The sequence below is a fragment of the Catharus ustulatus genome, chromosome 7, assembly GCF_009819885.2.
Source record: "Catharus ustulatus isolate bCatUst1 chromosome 7, bCatUst1.pri.v2, whole genome shotgun sequence".
In the NCBI taxonomy this organism is placed as follows: Eukaryota; Metazoa; Chordata; class Aves; order Passeriformes; family Turdidae; genus Catharus; species Catharus ustulatus.
The window spans coordinates 28,544,979-28,571,212 of NC_046227.1; the positions used below are offsets into that span (position 1 = coordinate 28,544,979).

Here is a 26,234-nt window from a genome sequence, read left to right on the forward strand (position 1 = left end):
TAGTGCTGGAAGTCATACAAATGTCAGTCAGGACTGACACATACCGTTGATTAAGCCTTGGAGAAATTGGATGGTCTTCTGAAGTCCCTTCCAAGCCCATGACTCTGATCCATCTAACAGTTGATGTTAAGTTTGAACTACAATATAGGACTTTCATATGCTGGATATGGGCCAGCAAGATAGCTCTTACTCTGTAGAGAGCACTATAAATCTGAAAAGAAACAACTGCTGTAAGGTGAAAAAAATCAGCCAATGAAAATGTCAACAATATCAATATATAAATCATTAACATCTCAGAGCTTAGTGAGAAGCAGTGAGACAGAAGGAATCTGGTGTAATCTTACTTAAGCATCAGTTTTCAAATCTCTACCAAATGTCCATTTCCCATAACAAGTGGAAACAGCTTTCACTTGAGACTGCAGACAGTGGGACATGTAGGCAGAGGTATTAATGCCTTTAAAGATGTTTCGATTTTCAAGCATAAACTGCCCTGTTACATTCAAACACTACACTGCATATAAAAGTTCTTTTACATACTTTTAACTGGATTTGTAAAGTAGAGAATTTCAGTAAGTTACTTAGATCACATCACATTTATTCAGCTACGGTCTACAAAAGCATGGTTGTTCTTGAAGGCAACAGCTTAAAAGTGCATAATAAAAAAAGATTCAAATGTAAATCAGTAGTTTGGAGTTTCTTCACATTTCCATGGGGCTTGTATGGACAGAAGAATGGTTGGAGTGTCTGAAATCCAGGTCTCTCCTGACTGCCCTGCTTCCCGCTGGGAGACTGTTTTCCTTCTGCTTGGAGCTTCATAAGGATGGATCTTCTCAGGAAATTTGGACCCCATCCAGTCCTTAGCCTCTCTTCACACACTACATCTATTCAATGAGCATAACATTTATTCTATCAGCAGGGAAAAATTGGTAGGAATAAAAAAATCTTTCCTTCAAATCCTCCATGTTTTCCTAGCATTTTTTAAAAGACTCCAGTTCAGCCAGACAGCACTGTGATGCTTTCGTGAAGATCTACCGAGACTTGACCCCGTAAATCATATCAATCTGTCTAACAAGTAACTGGCCCAACTCTCCTCACAGGCAGGAAAAGGTAGGAGGGGATTACGCTGCCAGGAAGAGATGATTCCAGAAAGGATGGAACAGAGAAGAAAAGGAATAATTGAGATTAAAAACAAAGAAGAGACTAAGAAGGAAACAGAAATCAACAGGAGATGAAAGAGACAACTTGGAGGATACAAAGCATTGCCAGGGAGGAGAGGATTATGGTCATGCAGGCAGAGAAAAAATAAGAAAGTAAATATAATGAAGGCATCTACAGACCAACCAATAGTCAGAAACACTGTCAGTATGGTTCAGAATCATGGAACCTCAATTTTTTAATTCCACAGTTTTAACTAAAGAAACTTCAGGATTTTCCCCCCACTTCTCTCCCTCACATAAGAACAAATAAGTGATCCAAGAATAAGTGAGATTCATACAAACCTCCTTCGACAGAATTTCAGCCACCAAGTTGGTTGTTGAAGAGTCATTCTCCACTTGTTTCTCAAGCTTTGTTGTTTTCAAAGTGTTTTATATTTCTCCCCTCCCAAGTGCCTCACTCATTTGTCTACTTGCCAGTTTAGGGCAACTCTCCTTTATTTGAGATCTCAACTGCTCTACATGCCAGTACTGAAAGTGAGCAGGGTAGAAAGACAGCAATTATCCAAGTGTTTATACAGATGTGAATAAAAATGTGCTATGTTGCTATTAGAAACAGACAAATGCATTCTTCACTTTTTTTCTTTAAATAAAGCATTAAAGAAGATTAAAAAAACCAAACATATTATGAAAGCTAGTTTTCAAATGCTGCTGACACTTCCCATCCCATTGGGTCTGTAGTATACTTCTTGCATATACAAAAATTGATTGTGTTTTATCCACCCTTTTTTTCCAGTTCGTTTTGCATGCAGTTCCCTTCAGAGACTTTTTCCTTAAATGACAGATTAAAAAAATCATCCCTCTACTCCCCTTAAATTAAGTCCCATTTCAATACTGAGATAGCTGCATTTCTTAGCAGAATAGAGTATTAAAGCCTTGAGATTAAAATTTGATGTCTCTCTGTTAAATTTATTCTGGCAGCCAATTTCAACCATGAGGACAAAGGGCAGAACCTGGCTGGATTCTGTGTTTTGTTCTTGGCCATGCATTTTATTCCATGAGCAGTACAGCAGAGGTGAGCAACAGGCAGAGTAATGATGTCTCACTTCAGTATTGCTGAAGTCAATGGAAAGATTGCCAGGGCCTCCAGTGAGACGTAAAAAGGGAACCAGCTCCAAGGCAAGCTCTTCATTTACAAGCACTTGCCAGGAGACTTCTATGAGCTCTGTACAAAGCTCTACAGGCTCTGAAAGCCACTTTAAAACTGGGTACACGTAAACTCTGCAAAAAAAGCTCCAAACCAGATGTGCTTCAGGAACTCATTTATCAATGTAAAATGTAGCAGGAGGTCTCAGTTATAGGTTTTCTGAACAAGAGGTCCTGAATTAATTTGGAAATAATGGAAATGGGGAAAATGATTAGCATTGATGAGATCAAAATTATCAAATCATTTTATAAATATTATAGAGGAGATTGAGAAAATATCAATAAAACCTGTATCATTTTATACCAGGAACAATCAGAAGGTTACCCTATGAAATTGTCACAGCGCAAAAATAAAATGAATGCTCTGAACCCACATAAGCTCCTTCTTTAGACATAAAATATCTCAATGTACTAAGAAGGTAAGAGAGAAATGTAGAAAATTGCTTTTACCCTCAGATGCAGTATGGGCACAATTCTAGCAAAAAGTGATTTGGTTTGTTACAGAAGGAAATTTTGATCTCTCATGGAGATAATGAAAACTGTTTTCCCAATAAATGACAATTATATAGACAATTTATATCCAGAGCCTGTAAATAGGGAGCAGAAATAATTTCACTGAAAACTGCAAAGGTATACAAACAGAAAGTTCATTGGTCTTGCTGAGGAAATTCCTGGAATAGTTGAACCTCGTGATACATATCCAAGTCTGCTGATCAGGGAATGCATAGGCTTCAGATTTAAAAGATGCCCCCAAAACAGCATGCAAAACAACTGATTGTTGAAAAATTTCTGAATACAAACACTAATTAAGAGAAATAAAATACTCAAATACCCAGTTGTTTAAAATTAAAAAAAAAAAAAAACCAACCAAAAGAGGGCTAAACTCCATTTAAAGGTGTTAGAATAAGGTTGGGTTTTTTCAAATATCAGGTACAGTTTCTGAGGAATCTAGCTGTGAAGTCAGAGGAATAAATATAAGATAATTATTAAAAATAAACTGTATGAATATATAGACCAGTTACATGCATCACTAAATGACTCCAAATCACCATAGCACTATTTTCATAAGTATCAGCAAATTCTGAACCCCCAGGAAGTAGCCCTAAGATCCACAGCACAGGAAGCTAGGGTGGCAGGAAAAGCACAGAGACCTGTTTGCATAGCAAGTTAGAGGTCTGCAGGGGAATTCCTGCTATGTACCATTACAGGTCACAGCACAGAAAGGTTTCCCCTATTCCTCAAATACTGCTCCTACTTTTCCTGTAAGCACAACCACTTGGATACTTTTTCCAGTGGCCATGGATCCCTTCTCCAGCAACACAGAATCATTAAGGTTTGAAAAGACCTCCAAGATCATGGAGTCCAATCTTTGAGCAAAAATAATTCTTTTAAGATTACTATTATGTTTTCATAAGGGAAAGGAATGTTTAAGGTATGAATCTAGGATTTAAGTTGGTTTAAATCAGCCTATTTTCACAGGGCCACAGAAGTGAGCCAGCTTACAGCAGCCAGGGATCTGGTAGCACATCTCTGTAAAAGTTTTGGCAGCTCAGTATAAACCCATTAATCTTAAACTACAGGGCTACAATTCTGTGAGATCTGCAATCACCATGACCCTGTAGTATTTATTCTGTTTCTTATCTGACAGGAAAAACCAGCCTCCAGGAATCTGCCTGGTGAGGTACAGGACAATGGACAATTTCTGCCTCTGAGGCAGCAGCCTCATATTTGGAATGACTCAGTTATCTGAAACCAGAGGCAGGTAGTGAGTGTTTTCTACTTTAGATCAAATAGATGGTCCTGCTTTCAAACAGTGATATTTCAAAGCATCTTTGTATTGCTTTAACAGATAACTTTTAAACAGGTAGATCCTACATAAAATCTAGTAACTTGAAGTGAGGATTGGGAACCGAAACTTCTAGATTTCCAAACTTGATTCCCAGCATTGTTGTTTTTGTGTGGCTCTACAACAAATATCTGGACCAGAATCTGAAAGATTCCCCCCACAGGTGACAAAGGGAACAGCTTTCCTAGGAGTCTAAAGGTGATGTCACAAAGTATGTCTGGCAAAGTATCAGTATTTTTAACACACATTCATTTCAGAACATATAAGGAAAACAATTCTCTTTAGAGAAATCAGAGTGGAGAAAAAAAAATCCACACAGAGCAGCAAAAAGACTTGCTACTGCCCTAATTTCTATTTTAAGTTTCTGATGGGGAATAACAGCAAGAACAGCTAACAGGATGCAACAAAAAGAATTCCAAATAAGAATTGGTTTGTTGGTTTAACAGACAAGAACAACTTTTCCCAGCACAGTTATCTAAGTCTATGAGATATCCAAAGCAATTATTAACCACTTATTACAAGGAGGTTGCTGCTCCTGTGCTAGAAAAGAAGGCACTATCTGGATTTATTTGTGCTATGCATGAAGAGACATCTGGAGGAAAATAAGAAGTTAACCAACCTTTACAGGTTTTTGATATCACAATTGGAAATCCTTAGAACAAGACTCAAAGAACACAATTGCCTAATTTGAAGTAGTTTCTTGTAAGTCTAAAACTTAGGCCAGTTTCCTGAAGCTGGCAAACATTTCAGTTACCATTGCCATCCCCGATCACAACAAGTTTTTGCTTCCAGTATTGGTTTTTCTTTGAATTTGAAACCCAAGCTTAATGCAAAACCACATCAAGCAGAAACAGGATAAAACAGATCCATGCTGAGTCTGAATGGGTAAAGCTGCAGAGATTCTTGCTGTTCTAGTCACAATAATAGTTTCAACTTAAAAACTACTGGTCCATTTGAGCAAGTGGCTGCTTTTCTGCTGTGCCAGACAAAGCCACATACAAGAGAAGCTGGACTTCTAGGTTTTTTTTTTTAAAGTGTACATTATCTGGGACACAGCAGCAGAGAGCCTTAGAAGCTTGTAAAATGAATGAAGCAGACAAATGCACTGTGTTTGTTTTCAGTTCGATAGGAGGCTTTAATATTGAATACATATGAAGGACGAGACAAGCTAAATTGAACGAGCCTGGAGGCTTAAAGTGGTATTAATTCCACTTGCAATCAACCATGTGGATCCAATGATCAAAGATACTTGGAAGCAGGAAGGGAATAATGGAAGTATCAACACCCAGTAATATTCTGTTGCCTTGGGGCAGCACAGGACCAGAACAGATGCCAGGAGAAGCAGGGCTATCTCTTCTCACATTGAAGGGAGACAGGAACTAGAGCCACGCTGGATTGTCATGCACAACAATCTTCAAGATGCTGCTGTGAAAAGGTGCAAATTGTACTTCTACTCCTTTGCTTTATAAGCTTAGGTACTGCCCTGGTTTTGGCTGGGATAGAGTTAATTTTCTCTTAAACCGTATCAATCTAACCATGACAGAAACTCTCTATATAAAGCACTCCTAGAGTAACAATGCGTGACTTTGAAGAGATGAGAGATGAGCACCAAAAAACAATCACAATTACTGAAAATTATCAGATAAGTCTTTAAGGAGACTAGAGACAGGCCTATGGAATAAGCAAGTGTTTCTTTTAGTAACAGCACTTGCCACAGGAGAAAAAATCTTGGTTTAAGTTATTTAAAAAACCCTTCCCAGATCTAGCACATGTATTTTGCATTATCCAGAAACTATGAATTAAACTAGAAATATTACTGTTTAAACAGAAAGAAAACCACCAAGATTAACATGGTTGCACTTTTGAATCAGACTAATCATGAAAGCAAGCCCTCATATTATGAGGGCCTGAATTGCTCCCTATATTCTTGTGAATTCAGCAAGACAGCTGAAGGCCAAATATAAATTTTTCTTACTTTGTGTTAGACCTTAGCTCTGTGAAAGAACAGACTCAATATTGATAAGGTCTTCAAGTTTAAAACAAGTGGTCAAAACTTGACATGTAAGGAACAACTTCATACTTAACTTCACTATTCAACCTGCCTCAAGTTAAAATAAGGTTAATACTTCCCATTCAAGTTCTATTGAAATGAATGGGAATATTCTCCTGATTTAACAGAATATTGATCATGCTTTTTGGCAAACTTCATCCGTTACAGTCTTTCATTATTCTGTGCAACACATCCATCCAGGGAAGTGGAAAGTATTCTCATAGTAACTGGACATTGTTGGAAAATGAAACACACCTCCCCAGGTGTGCTTGTTTTGTTTCAAAAATAGCAAGTGTTTTCAAGGACCAGAGGATTTGGATTTTGTTGTTCTTAAATATTTAAGTTCTTTATCTTCCTGCCATACGTTTAAAAAACTGTTAGTGATAACTTTCCTGATCTCTTTGCTACATTTTTTAAATAGTTTAAATTTAGTTTGGGAAGATCCTGTGGTACCTTATAAATCTCCCAGAGAGTAGAAAAGGATTTTTGTGGGCTTTCTTTTTGCCAGATTTCCCCATGCTATGTGTATTTTAACTACTACTTTCTTTAGACTGGAGTGCTGCCTATGTTTTAACCTCTCTTAGGCAGAGCTGCTGTGACTTCTGCACGGGACATTGAAATCACAGCTCTAAATGATCTGTTACAGGCAAAAAACCTTACACATCACTGAAATAACTAATAGATGTCTGTTACTGTTCCAAAAAAGTAGGACTTTCATTGTTTAGAATAAATTCAAAACAAGCTCCTCACAAAGACATGTAGCTTCAAGTAAAAAAAGGTGAAGATGAAAAAGAGATAAATATCTATTTACAGTTTTCTGGCCTTTTCAAGCTATCTGTGCTGCTACAAAGTTCTTTCTTTCCCTATTCTTTGGAGTTGATTAATAGCTATAAACTGCTGAATGGTTTTAAAAATAATTTTATATCTTGGAAGAAAAAAAGAATCAATGGGAGATTTGTGTTATTAATGTTAAATACATGAACAGATAAATGCAAACCATACAAAACATAGCAGTTTGAAAATGCCAGCCGTTTGTCCCTAATTCCTAGTCCTAGCTTATATCAGCTCCATTCCCTAAGGACTTTGTTGCAAGAATTGTAGCCTTGCAAATACATAAAGCACTTTATTAATTTAGTGGGTCTGCTTATATAAGTAATAGAAAGTTTGCAGACCTAGGTCGAAATGGAAATGAAGCAATAATCATAGAACAAGGATAAAAAAAGAAGCATTCTTTAGATGTAATATTATTGGCATCTGACTAGAAGTGCTATACTTTTCCATTTGAGTTCAGTAAATATTGAGGAAAGTAAATGTTTTAATGGCAGTGATTGATTCTAAACTTACAGGGCATGAGAAACCCCAGTGTAACACAGAGTGGGGCACTGCTGACAGGTTTAAGGCTCAGGATCAGACATCCAATGAAATTTCAGCACATAAACACAGCTGAGTGAGACATCTGCTTCGTGTTACTCAGCTCATCCACAGGGTGACACTGGTTTGCATTGTTTACAAATAAATATAATAAATAATCAGGCAAATCTGTTGTTAGTTAAAGCATTAGGAAAAATACACCCTTTCAAATGCCTCTTGCAGAAAGACATCTGTTAACTTGAACTCTCCAACCCAAACTGTTTACAGAATCCTTTATTTGGGTTTACCTTTTGTCTCTTTCCATTTAATTTTCTACTCTCACTGGTCACTTTATGAGTTATGTTTAAGAAGGAAACATGTTTTCTAGCAACAAAGGACATAATAATTTTGGCCATATGCTTACCATTACACCAGAGACTCAACAGTCAAAAATTATTTAACCAGAAGAAGATTCTAATACTTTGGAGACAAACTTACTCATCTATAAAGAAAACAGACAACTTGTTTGTACTACTACACATGTAGTACCACATGTAGTAGAGATTAATTTGCTTAAAAAACCAAACCTTTCTTTAAGGGAATCTGAGTAAGAAATTAAAATGAGGGGTAGATTTACAGCTGTAAACTCTTCTCATGACAAGCAGTTTTCCCATTAGTGCATCTTCTACTATTATCTGCTTTCTATAATGTGCTTTTTCATTCTGATCCCATTGAGAAGAGAATTATCCATGGGATAGTGACTTCTCTTGAGGTGAGCCAAGTGCAGAGCATTCAAGTCATGAGTGTTACAACCAATATTTTATATATATATATTATAATTTATTTCACAGACATTACTAGCACAAATCAATAAGGAAAGGCAGCGTTTAAGTATGTCCTCCACTGTTTTAAAGGAAAACAATCAAAATCAGCTTCAGAGTATTAATTTTCCATCCTAACAAACAGTTTAACTTCCAGGCTCAAGCCAGCTTTCTAAACTGGATTGATTCCTTTAGAGATCCTAGTCAGGGCTGCATATCAGCTGCTATGGAGTAAGTACATGATAAATCTCATTCTTTGGGGAAGGATACCAAAAGAAAAAAAAAAATTTAAAAAAAAGGAGAAAAAAAAGGAAAGAAAAAAAGGAAAAAGGAACAGCAGGTGAACTTTATTCTAATAAGGGTACTGAATGAACATTCTGGAAGCTGGTGTATTTTCCTTACTGAAGATTCTGAGTCTTCTGGCAATGGGCAGTGATGGCACCTTGCTGTGGTTAGGCTGGAGGTGTCACCACCAGCACGAGACTACACCTTTAACCTTTCTCTCTTAATGAGGGACCCTGCTCATGAGACAACAGGGAAATGATAAACACTTCAGTGTCCTTCTAAACCCCCACATGTCAGGAATAAAGATGAAAATAGGTGGGGAAAAAAACACATGAATAGACACAATTAAGCCACTGTTGACAGCCCAGCACCAAAGTACCTCCTTCGAAGGTCAGGTATTGCCTGTTCTTGGCACATTCCATGTTTTTACTCAGTAGGGACAGAAAAGGACATATGTAACTTGAACTACAAAGTTTCTTCTGAATTCCAGGAGTTATCTTGACTTGCTTTAACTCAGTACAATTGCTATTTCGTTTCTTGTTGAAAATGAATATTTATCGCTGCAATGCAAACCAGACACATGAAGCTACAAAGAAATCAGGATTTTAAAGCTGATGAAGGATCAAAATATCGGCATTTTATCTTATGTGGATCAAGAGACTGGCTCTGCAATGAAATTATTACAGCATGAGCAAGAAGAGAAAATGGATTAAGCAATACCTGCTTATGGCCAGTTTTTGTCAGCTCCTGACCTCTTACTAATGTCAAAACTTGGAAAAAAAGACCTAAATAAAAACCTAATGTCTTTAAATGCTGGAAAAATTTACTTACTGCTCTGGAATGAGCCACTAATCAAAGAAAAAAAACCCAACTTCCCAACTTCTTCTGCTCTTGTGAAATTTGGCTGCTCCATTTCTATTCATATTCTTTCTTTATGCCTGCAATGACATCACCCAACAATAGCAAAAATGGAAACTCATCACAAAATTAATTCACAGCCCTTTAAAGGATTCAAGATTCAAATTGTATGGAATTAATGAATTTACAAGAATAAGGTTACTGCCTTCAAAAGTTTTATATAGATGTTTTTTAGAGGTCTAGATACCCATGAACAGTGGAAAATACAGTAACTGAAAATGCAATCACTGACATATCTTTAACCAGAAGAAGGCCACAACAGATTCCATTTTTAATCACAGAAGAAAGAAAAAGAACATCAGACATTCCAGTAGTTTAAAAGCTGATGATTCTAATTTGCAAAAGTCTTTTAGTCTGGAATTTTCATGTTTTTCATGTTTAATGCTTATAATAGCTCATTGCTCCTCCTTTCTCTGAGAATGTGCTCATATACATAATATGATCCTGTTTATCTGAAATTCTTTGGGGATTTCTAAATCCACTTGAGAAGCAGACATTCATGAGAGGGAAATAGAAGGATTACAATGACTTGCATCAGTTTTCTGAAGAGTTATGGTTCCCTTCATGTAGTCTCTTAAAGAGATTCTCTGTTCTTTTTTTATTGCACTGAAGGGGTATTTGGAGGGGGAGTGGGCTGGGAAGCAAAGTCCAATCACATAAAATATAGTGAATTTCCCTTTAATTGAGATTTCAATTAATCAAAGGTGTTAAATAATCCGGCAAAAATATGTTCCACTACTAGTAAAGAAACAAACCTGAAGTTTTCCTGGTCAGCATCCATAGAAGAGAATTTGCCACCTCCCTTAAGATGATCTCTTCCCTAGACTACCCAAGAACTCCAATGCATCCTTCTTCCACATATATTCAGTCACTGCAATCTATAAGCCTAAATGCTTCTCCTAAATGTGCCAATCACCACACTATTCAATTTCTATGGGTGTGAGTGAGACCAAGGTTTTTTCCAACCAAAACAAATAAGACAATGTTTACAGCTTTCACCCAGGGTGATTTGTTGACTTTGGCATAAACAGTCTCATTAATCTTTCGAGATTACTCAAAAAAAGAATGTGTTCACATGAAAAGCACTAGCACAGGACGATTTTTCACTCAGTGGTGGAAACACTGGGCTGTTGCTCTTGGTAATTTTGCTTACTAAAACCTGATTGCTTTCAGCTTTTTATTTCAAACTCACATCTACACATTCATTATTAGACATTATTTAGGCTTACCTGCAACTGATACAGCGGCAACACTCTAAAGATTTCAAATTACTCCTAAAAAATAAGTCACTCTCCTTGTGCAATACCATACATGTTTTCATTGTCAGTAGCTGACTACTCAGCCAGACTGAGGATAAAAACAGTTTATTCCTCTTTTGTGTTTCAATTCATGTCTGAGCTGAGAAGTGAGGCATTTTAAAATATTGCCAGTTTTCCCCTAGCCCTGACAGAAGGAGACAGTCATCCTTCCTGTGGCTTGACACACCTTCAGTAATACTACCCAGCTGCTCTTTGTGGCTCTCTTCAGTCAAATTACCGTGATTGTTTCTAAAGGTCACCATTAAAGTGGACAAAATAACCCCAATCACCCTTTGCACTTGAGTTTTCCTGAAATTTCTTTGTTTTGCACAACAAACTAATACTTCCCCAAACTTTCTTTGCTGCTTTTATACAAATTTCACACTTGAGCATGTCCTGGGCAGAAACACACTTGTCCCCACTTACAACATTTTGAGCAAAGTACATTCTCAAAAATTGCAGAAGTGGGATTTAAGCTTGAAAGGTTTGTCCTTGTCCTGTGTTCTAAGGCTGGTTGGATGCTCCAGTTTTTCCATGACATACCTAGTCATACATTCCAGTCATCTTAAGATCTCTCTAAAGACTTATTACTTTCTAAGGTTGTTGAACATTCTGGAATCTCAGTTCTACTGAAAATTAAAATCTCCTTTGGGTCCATTCTACCAACCTCTGGGTCCACTTCTACCATCAATAACTGTCTGTGCAGGTAGGTACCATTGTAATCAGTCATGTTCTTAACTTTTTTATACATGGAAAGGACTGAGCTTTAGTCTTTATCTTCACAGCATTTTTCCAGACAATGCGTCATTCTTTTCTCTCTTTCCTGAATAATTTCCAATTCCAGCCTCTGCGAATTGTAGCTACCAGAAGTGGATATGCTAAGTGTATCATTTTCTCCATTGTATTACAAAAATGTATCATTCCCACCTTTGTTCTCCTTGACTTTCCCTTCACTTCTCTATCAGTCCATTAGGGCTTCATCAGATCTCTTACCTACAGCATCACAAAACCAAACCATATTTTCTTGTTTGTCAAACCATTTCCCCATAATATTTCCCCAAAACATTTCCAAAGCTCTTTCTCAGATGTGACATCCCATTTGATGTCACCCACATTCCACTCCAGTATCCATGATCTAATAAGTGACTGTTACCAAACATGAGTCTGTCTTGCAGCAAGATCCAGAATAGCGCATATGCACTCCTTACATTACTGGTTAAAAATAAAATATAAAAACAAAGGAAGAAGGTAAAAAAAACCAATTCTCTGGCCCACTGAGGTTCATATTCTGTCAACAAGTCCTTGGAATGCAGCCCTCACCTAGAATCAGACCCTGGCATGCTACACTCAGGGCTCTGATAGAAGGGAATTTCCCGCAAGATTTCAGTAGACACAAAGGTCAGGAGACAATAACGCGTTTGTATGCGATGTATCGAACTGCTGATTTGAAACATAGTGTGGATAAAAAAGGTATTGCATTTGATCCGTTTCCAGTGACTCTTGGAAACAAGTGCTGTGTTTTTACTGATGTATTAATAGATGAGCATCACCTCTGATACCACTGATGCCAGTGATGGATTTATTTGGAGCATTTAGCCTGCTAATCCCATTAGTGAAGGCACAGTTGATAGAAAAACCATCCCTAGAGATGTCACTACTTTCTCTTCCAGATATACTAAGAAACAGCAAGTGAATGAGTTAGGGATTTTCCACACATCATTCATACAAATATTCCATTGCTTCATGCTGCTGATAGTCAGACAGGTAGCAAATATCACAAAATGGGAAAGACAATTTCATTGGGAAAAAGAAGCAGGGATTTTGCTAAAGATGTTTTCTACTGCAAAACTCCTAAATGGAAACTTATTTGGCATCTGATGGAGCTGAATTGGCAGAGGAAGATGGAAAGCAGCCCTGTATCTCATTACTGCCTCTACTATCACTAGCTGGAGACATTGGAAAAACAGGCCCCTTTCTGTTTAGATACAACTGTGCTACTGCTGCACAGTGTCTGGCTTTCTCTTTCCTCCTCAGTGTGGATGACACCTGCATAGAAAGGCTCTTTGTCTTTTCAAAGCTTTACCTACTACTGCTTATTTTGTACCTGACATCTGTTTGTGATATCACAAGTATTTCCTAAGGAACAATTACAATGCCAGCAAGGTGGATAAAAAGCTACCACACATATATAATGAACTGTTCTCAGCTTAATTCAGTTTAAGCTGGTGTATTATTTTCATCAATTACTTAAATGCAGACAGACACAGCTTTCTAGGAGGACTAAAATTGGTACATAGGAAGAGCAATATCAAGAGCTGCTCAGTCTTCAGTGGAGCCCAAACAGAACCTGGATTTAAGGTAACCAGTAAGTAGCAGGAAGAAGTAAGATATGTAGAAAAACTGGGCTTTTATGTCAGGATTCCCCAGAAATAAAGGATGATGGAAAAGGAGACCAAAAGCTATGACACATGCTTGACTGGGTGAATTACTTCCAAACAGTTATATTGATAAAAAAGACATACCAGCTACTTTGCCAGAACAGGAAAAGTGTTCTTACACCTCACATAAGCCTCATCAGGGCAGTACAGTATTCTGTAGACATATCCAGGCCAGTTCAAAGCTAAAATAGCAACAAGAACATGTTAATCCACTGGGCTAATTATCACTCTTTAGACCTAAGCTAATTTTTCCAGGTGTTTCTTTGCACAAGATCAGCACAGAAAGCAAAACTGTGGGCTCCCAATATTCTACCTTGCTTTTCTAGTTTAGGGAACAGAGTTTCCATGCAAGAGCAGCAGAAATCTGAATTCCATCATTACACTGTTTAAAGTCTGACACTGAAAAAACAACTCAGTTTAGCAGGCAGAACAATTGGCTAGTAGGAAATGTAATAGCTGACACTATTTCTAGATAAACGTATAAATTCTTTCACTTTTTCTTCTTAGCTACAGTTTATTCATTGCAAAGGATCTGTGTGCTTTTACAGAGCTGAACACAGCAGCATCACAAGCAGTCACTAGCATTTTTCAGTGCAACAAAAATGCTACATTTTTTGTTTCTAGGCTCTCACAGTAGGTTAGGGCTGTGTCTCCCACTTAAAGACGTCTGGAAAATGAAATACTATATCCAGATTAACACAGGAGAAAACAAAATCAGTCATATAGCATAAAGAACTATAGTCCCTTTGCACATCCAGTCTGTAAGTGTACTTATTTTACAGCTAACACTGAAAATGAGACCCCCACCATCCTCTTCTCTCATGAATAAACTGACAGAATTCTCTTAAAGTCACAGACACTCAAAGGACACTTTTGTTACAATTGTGCTGTATGTGCTCAGACAAAACTATCTCCAGTCAGATTGGCCTCTTTAGACACAGTGAGATCAAACAGCTCACAAAATCCTTTGATGGAAATTTAATTCTTTAAAAATATGCACGAGGTAATTGAAAACACATTTTATGATATTTCAGATTATAAACAGTAGATCTCTGGCTGGGTTGAACAAATAGCATTAAGCCTTTTTCTTCCTTCTGAAAAACCACAGTCCTTGGCAGCATAAGGCACTGATGTGTTTTCTGTACCAGCACAGGGAAGCCAGTGATGATAATGAAGAGCTTGTGTTAGAATGCAAATTATACTCCAATAGAAGAAACTGTCTGTAAACATCAGTTATTGTTCATTCAAAGCCATTTTGTGATATTAGCATGTTTTTCCAAGATCTAAGCATGAGGTCTGGGTTTATTACATACCCCCACCCCCCTTGCTCCCTTGCACAAGTCTTCAGGAAAAACCAAAATAAGTTTCCTTTGCTCACAATCTCCAGTCCTATCATCAATTCTACACACCCTAGAACAGAGTAAAAACTCCAAGTCCAGCTTTACTCACTTGGTATTTAAACCCCCTTGACTTCACTAGTACTGTGAAACTTTGATGAAACAGATTTGTATGCAAGCTTTATAAAAACAACAGTTACAAAGGGAGACACTGCTTTATCCATAAGCTATCACTTCCACACACGTGGAAGTCTGTTTGTTGTGTGCATTCTATATATGAACAAGGAAGCCCTGAGCAGCAAATGTCATGGGGCTGTTCAAAACTTCAGCACTTCATGCTGCCAGACCACTTTAACTTTGCTTTATTTGCTTCTCTCTTCCTGGCAGCAAGGCAGAGCTGTTAGATGTCTGTGTTAGGTGTCACAGAAACCACGTGTAAGAACATGACAACCAAGGTCTCTTCTTCTTCCTCTGAAGAAGACAGGATGTTAATGGGGTGGAGTGAGTGAGAACTTCTCTGGTCAAACTGTTTTAGAGAACAGTACTTTTTTCAGAGCTAAAGTATTTCATTCAGGATGGTGTGAAGGAGGTAATTTCTAATCAAAGAAAAAAAGTGCAAAACCAGCCTTACCTTACCCCAAAGGGATCAGGATTAGGAGTGCACAGGTGTCTGTGGAAGACTCTGCTTCAGACTCTACTGGAATCATACATAGGCCACCTGTGTACCTCAGTCTTCCATATTGGAAGCATCCCAGTGCATTTAAAAGGTCTTTTAGGAGTAAGAGCATAATGAGTCTGTGTCTCCCCTTACTCTTGTCCTCAGTGGAAAAGAGGTGGGGAGAATCCAGAACTGACTGGGATTCCTTCTGTGGTAGAGATACATTAAAATCCTCATGTTCAACACACCTCAGGCTCAATTTCAGTGCATGCTGCTCTTCATTTCCTGTCATACTTTCGACAGACTCTGTAACCCAGCCCTATACTTTCTCCTCAAACTACAGATTATACTCTGTCCTAAAAAGGAACCAACTATGATTTTTATTTCCACACACTTCATGTTTCATCTCAACTTCTTACAAGTGGACCCTGAGAAATACAGAAGTTTTTCACCTGAGCTGGAACAACACAGATTAAGGAAGGTTGAAAAAGCAGGCCAAGACTGATGTAGCCTTTCAGTAGGATAAAATGCACCTTCATGCTTGCTTCAGCTTTCTCACTGCTTAAGTCACAAATTAAAAAGCAAAGACAAGCATTTGGTGAAACAATGGTACTCACCCTCTCCCTCTCTGCTTCCCTTTATAGTGACAGAAGCCACTTCATTGTGTAAGGGTGAAAGAGATACCATCGTTTTAAGGAAAAGATTTCCCCCCCCTCAGAAGTAGTTGATGTTTAAATATAGTTTCCAGGTTTGTTAGATTCACAAGAACACACACAATGTCTGAAAAATCTATGAATTTGAAATGTTAGGGTATCATCCACACTTTAAACCATTGCTCTTGCTTTCTCTGGGTCACTGGAAGAATGTGCAGCCCTTTATACAAAAGAAATAGAAAGTTAATGTGTGAAGTCTACAAGGCATCCCTGTTCCAAGGGATTCTACATCATAACTGAAGTTTCGAAAAGTGCAACAATCCAAAAGGACAGTGCAATCTAATAATAAATCAATCTCTAAAGGGAGAGCCCACACAAAGTGTGCAGGAGGAATTGCAGTGCCCTGTGAAGGGAGGCATCTGTGCCTAGGTAAAGCCTAGCACCCAGTGGTGAGGCAAAGCTGAATGGGTTGCTTATTGTACTGTACCACACTCCCTGGGTGAAGTGAAAGTAGAGGAAAATGAAGTCTTTCCCTCTCACAACTAAAGCTAGAACAATGAAAATCACAGGGCAGCATTGACTTGTTAAACAGTTTCTGCTGGCTCTATTTTAAAACTCTAAAGGCTTTGAAGTAGAGTTGTAAACTCAATTGATTTCAAACAAAAGGCTAATGTAATCCACTTTCAGCACCAGTACCATGCTGGCAGTGAATATACCCTTCTCAGTAATAGAAATTACTTATTAGTGTTTAAAGCAATTCATTTCAGTGTTTTCAAGCCACTTAAGAAGTTGGATAGGAATGCTCTTGGCTGAATTCAGCCACAGAGAAACAAAGCCAATACCTGGACCTGTTTTACTGGGGGGCAGTGAGGCCTCCAGGAACACTGGCATTAATAACTGACACTTTCATGTGCCCTTTCTGTCCCAAACTGCTTTCCAGGTATTGTAGTTTTACATATGACTTGTTACACCCTGCCCTGGAGTACAGCCATCTCTGAGGTGGGATGCACAGATTTAGCTCTGCAAGATCAGCAGGCTCAGTTAGGGCAGTAGCAGACACTGCATCAGCTTATGGGGCTGGGCAGCTCTCTGATTCAGACACTGGAATATGGAAAGTTTGTGAAATACTGGCCACCCTTAAAAAAATTTATAACACAAGTCATGAAAATCAGAAGTCTGCAAGAACAGCCAAATGGAAAAAGATCTAGGCAGGACTTGATTAGAAGAGCATGAGACAGACTGAATGGAATTATCAACTGTAGAAAGTTTAAGAAAAACAAGAGCAAGTGGAACATAGAACAGGTCGAAAATTTTAAACGTTTCCAATAAGTCTCACAGCATTTGGCCCCTTTATTTGGAAAGTATATGTGATACCCCAGGGGAAAAGAATAACTCAAGGCTGAGTGTGAAACTAGGCAGATTTTAAAGTGGTCTTGACATAGTTTTACATGTGCACAAGAAAGCTGCACTGCTTGGTTTCACAGTGGGTTTGAGTTTCAAACCAAAAGGTAGAATTTGTGTTAACAGACTCCTTAGGATGGAAAAACCTCTAGAATAGTCCAGAAGGCCAATGCTTGGCAGTTGGCACCCAGGATAATGAACCCAGGAGTGATTCAAACTTCCTGGGGTAACTGGAGCCCGTGAAAGCCCAGTGACTAGAATTCACATCAGAGGATGTATTCTGGGCTACATCTGCTCTTTGAGCTTTCAGGTCTCTTGGCAAAAATCTACCATGTCATTAATGTCCAGACAGATTTGGACAAGGAGAATCTGCTTTCAAGAATTCTAAAAGGAGGGAGAGAGGACACTGCCTAAGAGGATTTTGCTACAACCAACTCTAAATATTTGAATTAACATTTCCATATTGTTGACAGTTTCCAATGTCTGTCTATCCTTGCTTCTGCAGAACTGACCTGCATGTTAATCCAAGAGCTCTTCATGGATAAAGTAATTACGCAGAATGTCTTACAAAGTTTTACTCTTCTACTTTCATATCACTTGACCTCATTCCAGACTTAAGAACTTTGAGACTATCCATTTCTTCCTCAAATTAGGACACTGAAATCCTTTAACATAACAGCAATTAAAAAAATATCAATATCAATATCAATCTGTAATTAGAGGAATTAAGCTATGTTTGATAAAGAGATTTTTAGATGCATCTCAGTCTCTCAGAATAGTTATTTTAATAAACTTTATTAACTGATTAATAATTTTACAATAATTTTATTTTTAAATTAACTTTGTTAATTGTTTATTTTAATAAACTTAATGTCCTCCATGCTTTATTACTCACATGAGTACAAAGCCATTTTTAATGTGAATGTCAATTACTCCTGAGTCAGGTTACACAGCAACAGCACTGTCCCCCTCAAATTACAGTTTTACTCCGAATGAAGTATAGATGTTATTCTTTACTTTTGTTATTGACAAAATAGCACAGGCACCTCTTTACCAGTAGGAAGTGTATGCAGTGTCTCTGCAGACCAGGCAGGTAACAACCCCAAATCCAGCAAGTAGACAGAACCTTTTTGCTTGACAAGGATGAAAAAGAATTTGATGTGCAGGAGATCTCCCACGGGCAAGTATGAAGTGTTATGACAAAGGTCTGTTTCTCCTATTTTTTTACTCACTTAATACTTCCCACTGTTTGCTGCTGCTCATCAATAGCTAATGTTTAATTGAGCATACTGGGGGCTGCACAGAATGTTTAGCTCACCCTGAGCTGTTACAAGAGTGCTCAAACACAACATTTCTCACTTTCATTACACATTCTCCTATTTTTCTAGCTGCTGTGACACACAATGAAGCAGTTAATATTCACTGTTAAAGCTGTATCAACGCCACTGGAATTAACCATCCATTGAATGAATGAGAGGAATTCAGCACCTCGAGGCTCCTTGTTTCAGGCTGCCTGCCAACTCAGGTGGCTGCAGCAGTTGCTGCTCTCTTTCACACATCTCTCCACAACTCCCAAAGCTAAAAATTTCCTCACAGAAAATAGAGAATAACTGTGGTATCTGTCCAATCCCCAAATTGTACTCAGCTCTTTTGAAGGGGAAGTCTATCTCACAATTTAAAAGTCATGTGTTAACCTACAGTTCTATCATTTTCATCAGGACAGCATTTTACAACATGACAGACTTCTTAGGAAGGCAAAAACATTTTCTCTGCTCCCTGATGGCTTGCTTAGGGTTGCATGCATTTACACTGTATATTAGTTGTATTTTAATGTGCATGGTCAGGGAGGAAAGCTGTCACCTCTGCACCCCCAGAGGAGTGTGAAAACTGGACTATGACACAAACCACAAAACCAGGCAGTGGGCCAGATCCCAGAAAGCAAAGCAATTCTCATTCCTAAGTACTTGCCAGTTTCCTATTGACTGCAGTGGGAAACTTCCAAGTTCCCACTCCCAGTCTCTGAGACAGTAGCAAAAAAAATATACAATTTCTGAGCATAGTACTACAGAGGTTAACAAATCTGCACAGCCCTGCAGCTTCACCACACTGGCTCACACCACTAAGGGGACACTGGCATTGATCTGGAATTCACTCATGGCAGTTACAGATTTAAACAAGCAAACTCCAGAACAGCCACATCTCAAAGGCATTTTGCCCATGTGAAATACAATTGTCTGTCACTTGTCAAGGGAGCTTTACAGAATCACTTCCTTCAAATTCACAAACATGAACCAGAGCACCACACTTCCATCCCTTCCATGACAAAAGCAGGAAATTCTCTTCCCCCCTCCCCCTTCCATTATTCCAGTGGAGGAATATTTAGAACCCAAAGTGGACAATCAGAAAGCTGGAGAGGAGCATGGGTCCCAATTAGGCAAGCAACAGCTGAAGTACCTGAATAACAACAGTAAATAACTTCAATAAACAGAAATGGAATGGGTTTCCAAGATGATTAAAGCAACAGCAAGTGAAACTCAAGTGAATGTATCAATGTTACAGAAGATAAAACAGAATTGGGATCAGCATCTCACAAAGAAATTATTCTGATGAAATTGATGGAGCCACACTGAATGGATAACTGAGAAATTCCTGGATGAAATTCTGGCAGACAGGACTACTGAGAGCCTTGATGTATGAAGAAAGGAGTAGAGAGTAAATTATAGGATGTAGTTGGATCATTAAGTAAAATATTACCAAACGATGATGTCTGTAAATGAAGTCAGACAGCCAGAGATGTTGGAAAGCAAGCCACAAAAATGTCCCAATGTCTCATTCTTATGCATATCATATCTCTAGTGACCATCAGTAGCACTTGCCTTGGGAAAGAACACAAAGCCAGAGTAAGCTTACAGCAATTCTTTCCCAAATACACCCTCCTGGCTTTTGGCAGTCAGCAGTTTATGGACTTAAGAAGTCAGACCATCATGTTTCATAGTCCCTGAGTTTAACCTCTATTAATTTAACCTCTTCCTGAACCCAGTTTGGCCTTCTTGACATTTCATTGTAGTGAGTTCCACAATCAATTGCACATGACTAGTATTAAAAGAAAAAGAAATTAAAAAAAAAAAAAAGACAATTGTTTTAAGCTTGTTGCCTGAGTTTTACTGACTTCTCCCTTTATTCACATGAAGTTGTGTCTGATTACTCCTTATTTACCCTCTCCACATAATTTCTATAATTTCCAAAATTTCTAGTTTTATGACACTCTTGGCCTCAACCAAGATTTTTTTCTCAAACTGAGAGTCCTAATTTACCCTCTGGTCCTATGGATGGCTTTCCATACCTAAGGGATTTCTGCACATCTCTGAATCCTCAGTTCTACCAAGCCTTTCTGAGTTATAGTCAGAGCTGCAGATACAAGTTATGAAAACACCAGAAAAAATTGTTCCTGCTTTATAATGAACTTTGTTATTTGGCCATCCCTGGAACTGACAGTTTGAAAGAACTATCCGCAGTAATGCCAAACCCCTTTGCTCTACATAATAATTTAAATTACATCCTTCATCAACATGCAGGTTCTGAAATCCTTAGTTGTATTTATTACCACAATACTTTCTGATAATCAGTCCAGAATTAACCCAGACACAGTTCTCAGCACCACATCTCAGCAATGTTGTACATGTAGGTGAACATTCATTTCGATTCCATAAAGTTTTTCAAGCAGAAAGTTGTTTGGGACTAAAACCATGAACTGGTTTCATATCATCCCTAGCACTCAGAGGTATTTGGCATAGAGAGGGACAAAAAGCTGCCAAAAAATTTCCCTCCATTTCTCATAAGTTGATCTATAATGAAGAGAAGCCTCAAGAAAAGCTGTGTGCTTGATTCTCACTCTTAGCACTCTTGTTTTTCCCCCTTCTCCAAGAGCGTGATATATGGATATAAACCAGTAGCCTCAATGGTTCACACACACACGACACCTCCCAAGTTAACATAAAAGATGAAAACCAGCTGTATTCTAATTTGCCTCTGTTCTAAGCAATTCCCACATTTATCAATATTTCATCTAGTTTGTTTTTTTTTTGGCACCAACATTTTCCATATTACTTGAAGGGGAGACTACAGACAGGAGGGGAGAACATAAATACAGCTCCCACAGAAAAGAAAAAAAAATCTCACTGCTGCCAGGTTTTACAGTGGGACACTTGCTTTGCAAGATCATTCACTGCCTTTTATGATTTTTCTCTCTTGCAATAGGACTTCCAACAATTTTCTCGTTTTTAATAACCAGAACTAGCAAAATTAATATAGATTCCTTTGGAAGTAGAAGAAAGTTTCTAATTCCCTAGTTCTTCAGTGTTAACTCAGAGAGAAAGACCAGTTTTAATTCACTCCTAAAAACCAAATACACTTCAAAGGGTGCTTGGAAAATATTGCTTTTTGCTCACCCACTGAGAGCTTCCGGGTTCTGCACATGCAACAGCAGGTTCCAAAACAGCAACTGGCTCAGGAAACTTCTAAGGTACCAAATCCACAGGTGGAATGTTGCTTGCCTGGACAGCAAGTGAGAGAAAATTACTCCTAGAGGCTCTTGGAGGGCAGTGCTGTGGTTTTATCCTCTGCAGCAAATCCACACAGGCACTCACTCCATCGCACAGGCAAGGGCTCTGCCGGCTCCCTGGTAACCAGCTCTCTGTTTTGTTGACCAGACTGTTGGAAATCATTAGGGAAAGAAAAGCATGACTTGGCAGTAATGCCCTGGCCTCAGAATACATGAGTTGTGCCACTATCTGTTTCTGTGAAAAGGGGTAACTACAGTGACCTTTGTCAAGGTACTTCATCTTTCCAGGACAGAGTTCCTCCTTTTTTACTTCTAAAAGGATGGGACCTTTGTGTTTCTAAGTGCAAACTCCTTAGCCTAGGAGCTGTGTCTGTTGTTAATGCTTATAAAGCAACATGAACAGATTTCTGATCTTCAGTCCTGAGGGACCTTGGATCCACACTTTGTATCAGCAGTTACCAATGACAACATTCACCTCCTCCTTTCTGTCCCTGTACCCTCTGCTCTCATATTCTTACCCTTCCCTTTTTAATAACTCTAGCATTCACCCAAGCACAGAGGGATCTGGATCAGGACTGAAAATAAAATCACATTACATTTGAAAGGACCCAAATATGGAGTTTGAATATCTTCCTCTATTCCAAGATGTAACGTTTCAAAGGCCCCTCTCTACATGGTGCCTTAATAATATATTCTAGGTTAAATTCCTGAAATTCTTTGTTGAGGAGAATAAGAGAGGTAGGACAATATCATTTCCATGAACAGAAAGACTGTCACATCAGAAAAAATTCCCCACATATGAAAATACGATCAAAATGTACCATTACTTGCTGAGATCCAGAATGTTGCAGAATTGGGATGGTAGAGACAGCTTCAGAAACTTTTCAATAAATGAGCTGTCCACATTTATGAACTGATAGATGGAGTTTTGAGCAACATGGTCCTGTAGAAGGTGTCCCTGACCATGGCAGGGGGTTTGGAATGAAATTATTTTTAAGGTCCCTTCCAACCCAAACCATTCTGTGATTCAATGAACTGGTGAACAGAGTGCACCGTTTTTGTGAGATGCTGTAAAAGGTTCCTTACTCAGGGATGATGGTAAAAGAAGGAAAACCAATGAACAGGTAACAAAATGGCTGAACCCCAAGAAATGTTAGCTGGAAAGGATCTCTACACAACCCTCACTCAAAATCTTGCTTGAAGCAAAACTACCATCAACAGAACATAACTTTCTGGGAAACCAATTTCACAGCTGCATTATGCTCATAAGCTTCAACAGGAACCATTCAAGCTGCAACCTGTGAGACTGTCACTCATTTTTTCATCTGCCACTACTGAGAAAAGCTGTTCCATAGTTGTAGTTCCCCTTCAAATAATTGTAGGTTGTGATTTGTGACAGCTCAGTAGCATGACTAAATACGAAATCTTTGTAAATCCACCACTCAAATAGGATAAATTCAGCAATGAAATGTTTTTGAAAAGGAAATAGTGAAACTATTAGATAGTTAAGAGTTAAATTTGAAGTTTAAGAGTTAAATTTTCGGTTTCCTGCTAATTTAAAGATTTTAAATTAAATACAATATAAGAGAGTAAAATAATATCTTCCACTAAAAGTAGAGTTTAGTTAAAAGTTGCATTTTTCTTCCATGCTATTTGAAGAGAAATAGCTTTTACCCTGGTGGCTGTGATTCCCAGCTCTCAATTCCTCCCACGAAATAAAATAAGAAATTTCAATGTCAACTTTTTTCCCCTTTAATGTATGAGTGGAAAAGGGGAAGAATTTAATGACTATTATCTGCTCTGTTGGCACTCAGAAGGGGCTATGATTGAGAGGAAAAACACCCCATGGAATATGTAAGAAATGGATTTCATTACAAAACATAATTAGTTCCTGCAAAAATACACATTTTTAATGACTTCTTTTCCAAGTTCCATGTCATCATCACAGTCTAAGTTATACACTCAAATCTATGCCATTACAGGACATTTGTACTAGCCTGTTTCCTTAACCAAAACAAACACACATTCTAACTAGAATAGTATGTGTAAAGTTAGTGTGTTCAGGCCAAGGCACTGCACTTTCACTATTATTTGCTTTTCTTCCCTCTGCTTCTGAGTACCTTTGGGATATGTCTTCATAAAGCAGCTATTGAATCAACATACAGAAAGTTAATATTTTGCAATATGCATTCAAGTTACTTTAAAGGTAAAATTTTGGGTCAACAAACTGATTTTGGGGGAAAAATTTAATACATTTACCTCACTAAAGCCAAAACTCCTCCCTAGGCAATTCTCCCTAACTCTTAAGGTCAAGAGTGCACAACATTCCCAATTCAATCTATTTGTTTTCTTGGATGAAAACAGGTTAATGACCAGATCCAGACTCGATGAAACTCCAATGACTCCATACGGTCTCAAACACTTTGAGAAGAATAGTCATGGTAATGATGAGCATGAGCTGATCCAGCCAAAGTATGAAACTGCTCATGTCTGAGTGAGAGTTGTCTTGACCTGGCCATTCTCATAAAAATCAGCACTTCCATACTGCCTCAGTCTTCTATGCAATTGAGTCAGGCTGCTGAAGATGCACAAAAAGTTTTTTCTACCATTTTTCTATATAAATCTCTCTTACTGGGTTTTTTATTCAGTCCATACTAAAAAAATTGAAGCCCAAGAACTGCTGCAGTTTTAGTCAAAGGTGGTGGGGTTTTTCAAGAAAATGTATTGCAGTTTAGACAGAGACATGCTTTACAACTTAAAACATGTTCGATACAGCTATAGCTTAAGGCATTTGTGCTTATTTGCAGAGTATACTTAACTAAGAATAATCCACAGAATAGCAATTTTGAGAAGAAAAATGGAAGGAGGAACTCAAACACCACAATATTTGCTACCTGAAACAGCTCTTTTCTAACCAGAGCTTGACCTTCCTTTTCAAAGGGAAAAAAGTCAATTAAGAAAACAAGGTGATGTGCTGTGTGGTGAATTTCTCAGTGGCTACAAGATGATCAGAACAGAGGGCAACACAAAACATAAAATGTACTGTGTTACCCTCACAAGGAGTTCACTTAGATTAGTGCACCTATTTAGCAAAGGAGAATAAACAAAGACATAAAGGAACATGTATGCTTTAATCCCACACTGGTGTAAAGTGGTGTTTTCTTCAGCAGGCAAGTAGGGGGTGGAGATGTCTATTTGTTTTCTCTAAACACACGAATTCAATTTTTAACAAAAATTACAGAAAATTTACAAAAGTAAAAATATGTAGAGAGAGTGTGTGAAATGCAGCAATCAGGAGATGGAAGGAATTACTAGTCTGTCAAGTCAATAATTTATCTAAGCCTTGTTTTCCCCTCACCACCTTTTCCCCAAATCCAACTAATAGGGAAAAACCTCAGACAACCACCAGGAGTATCCCCATTGGCAGATGGATGTCTTCTATAGAGTTCATCTGCAATGGTATTCATGTCCCTCTAGGCCTCTGTTTGAACATTGTCACTATGGAAACAGATCTCTGATGCCCTGCACCTTATCAGACCTTCTCTATTTAAATTCTTTTCTTATGTTTTCAACAAAGCCATTCACTGAACCTCAACTAATCCAAGATTCTGTTCGGGGTGAGGTTTTTGCTTGGTGAGGTTTTTTTGCCTTCACTACCATGTCTCTTCCAAAAGGTTCTCTCTCCCACTAATGCCATCTGACAGGCTTTATTTGACTCACACCTCTTCAGTTCCTGACTCAAAAATATTATGGCTACATTTATTGCCAAACAGATTCTATAGGTTTTATTCCCCCCTCCTGCCCCCCAGGGTACATAGTTTTCAATGAAAATTCCACTCATTCAACAGCAATTTTTTCATTTTGGCTTTAGCTGTTCAGAATCTGCCTGCATCTACCTCAGATGTGCCTGTAAGTTCTCTCTAGAGCATTCCTAGGTTAGAGGTATAAAGGGTTACATCTCTGTAATACCAACAGTTTATCAATTCCAGATGCATATGGAATCCAAAATCCTGTGTTTACAAATTCCAAATATTAGAATACTTTTGGGGAACAGAGAACAGGAGGGGAGCTGGGAAGCATCAATGTTACATTATGCAAATGAAAGAAGGCAAATCTGGGTTTGACCTCACTGCATCCAAATCTGGTACACAGGCAAGAACCAGAGCAACTCTTCTGCAAACTAAGCAAATGTTAATCCTGCAAGTGCCCCTGCAGTAGTAATTGAAATTCATGTTACAGTCCTCCACCTAAGTAGACA

The 26,234-nt window shown here is 38.2% G+C and overlaps 1 protein-coding gene across 3 annotated transcripts in view; it reads right to left on the reverse strand.

Annotated features, from left to right (window-relative positions):
* MYLK (myosin light chain kinase) overlaps positions 1-26,234 on the reverse strand; it is a 199,129-nt gene that overhangs the window by 154,518 nt on the left and 18,377 nt on the right. Inside the window, exon 1 of one of the 3 annotated variants that reach the window (XM_033064002.1) lies at positions 21,864-22,069. The exons of the other annotated variants lie outside the window; for them this stretch is intronic. Within the exon in view, the coding sequence (XP_032919893.1) occupies positions 21,864-21,891 (28 nt within the window). The 5' untranslated portion in view covers positions 21,892-22,069. Of the gene's footprint in view, positions 1-21,863; positions 22,070-26,234 lie in introns of those variants that run through there. 3 annotated transcript variants of the gene reach the window in all.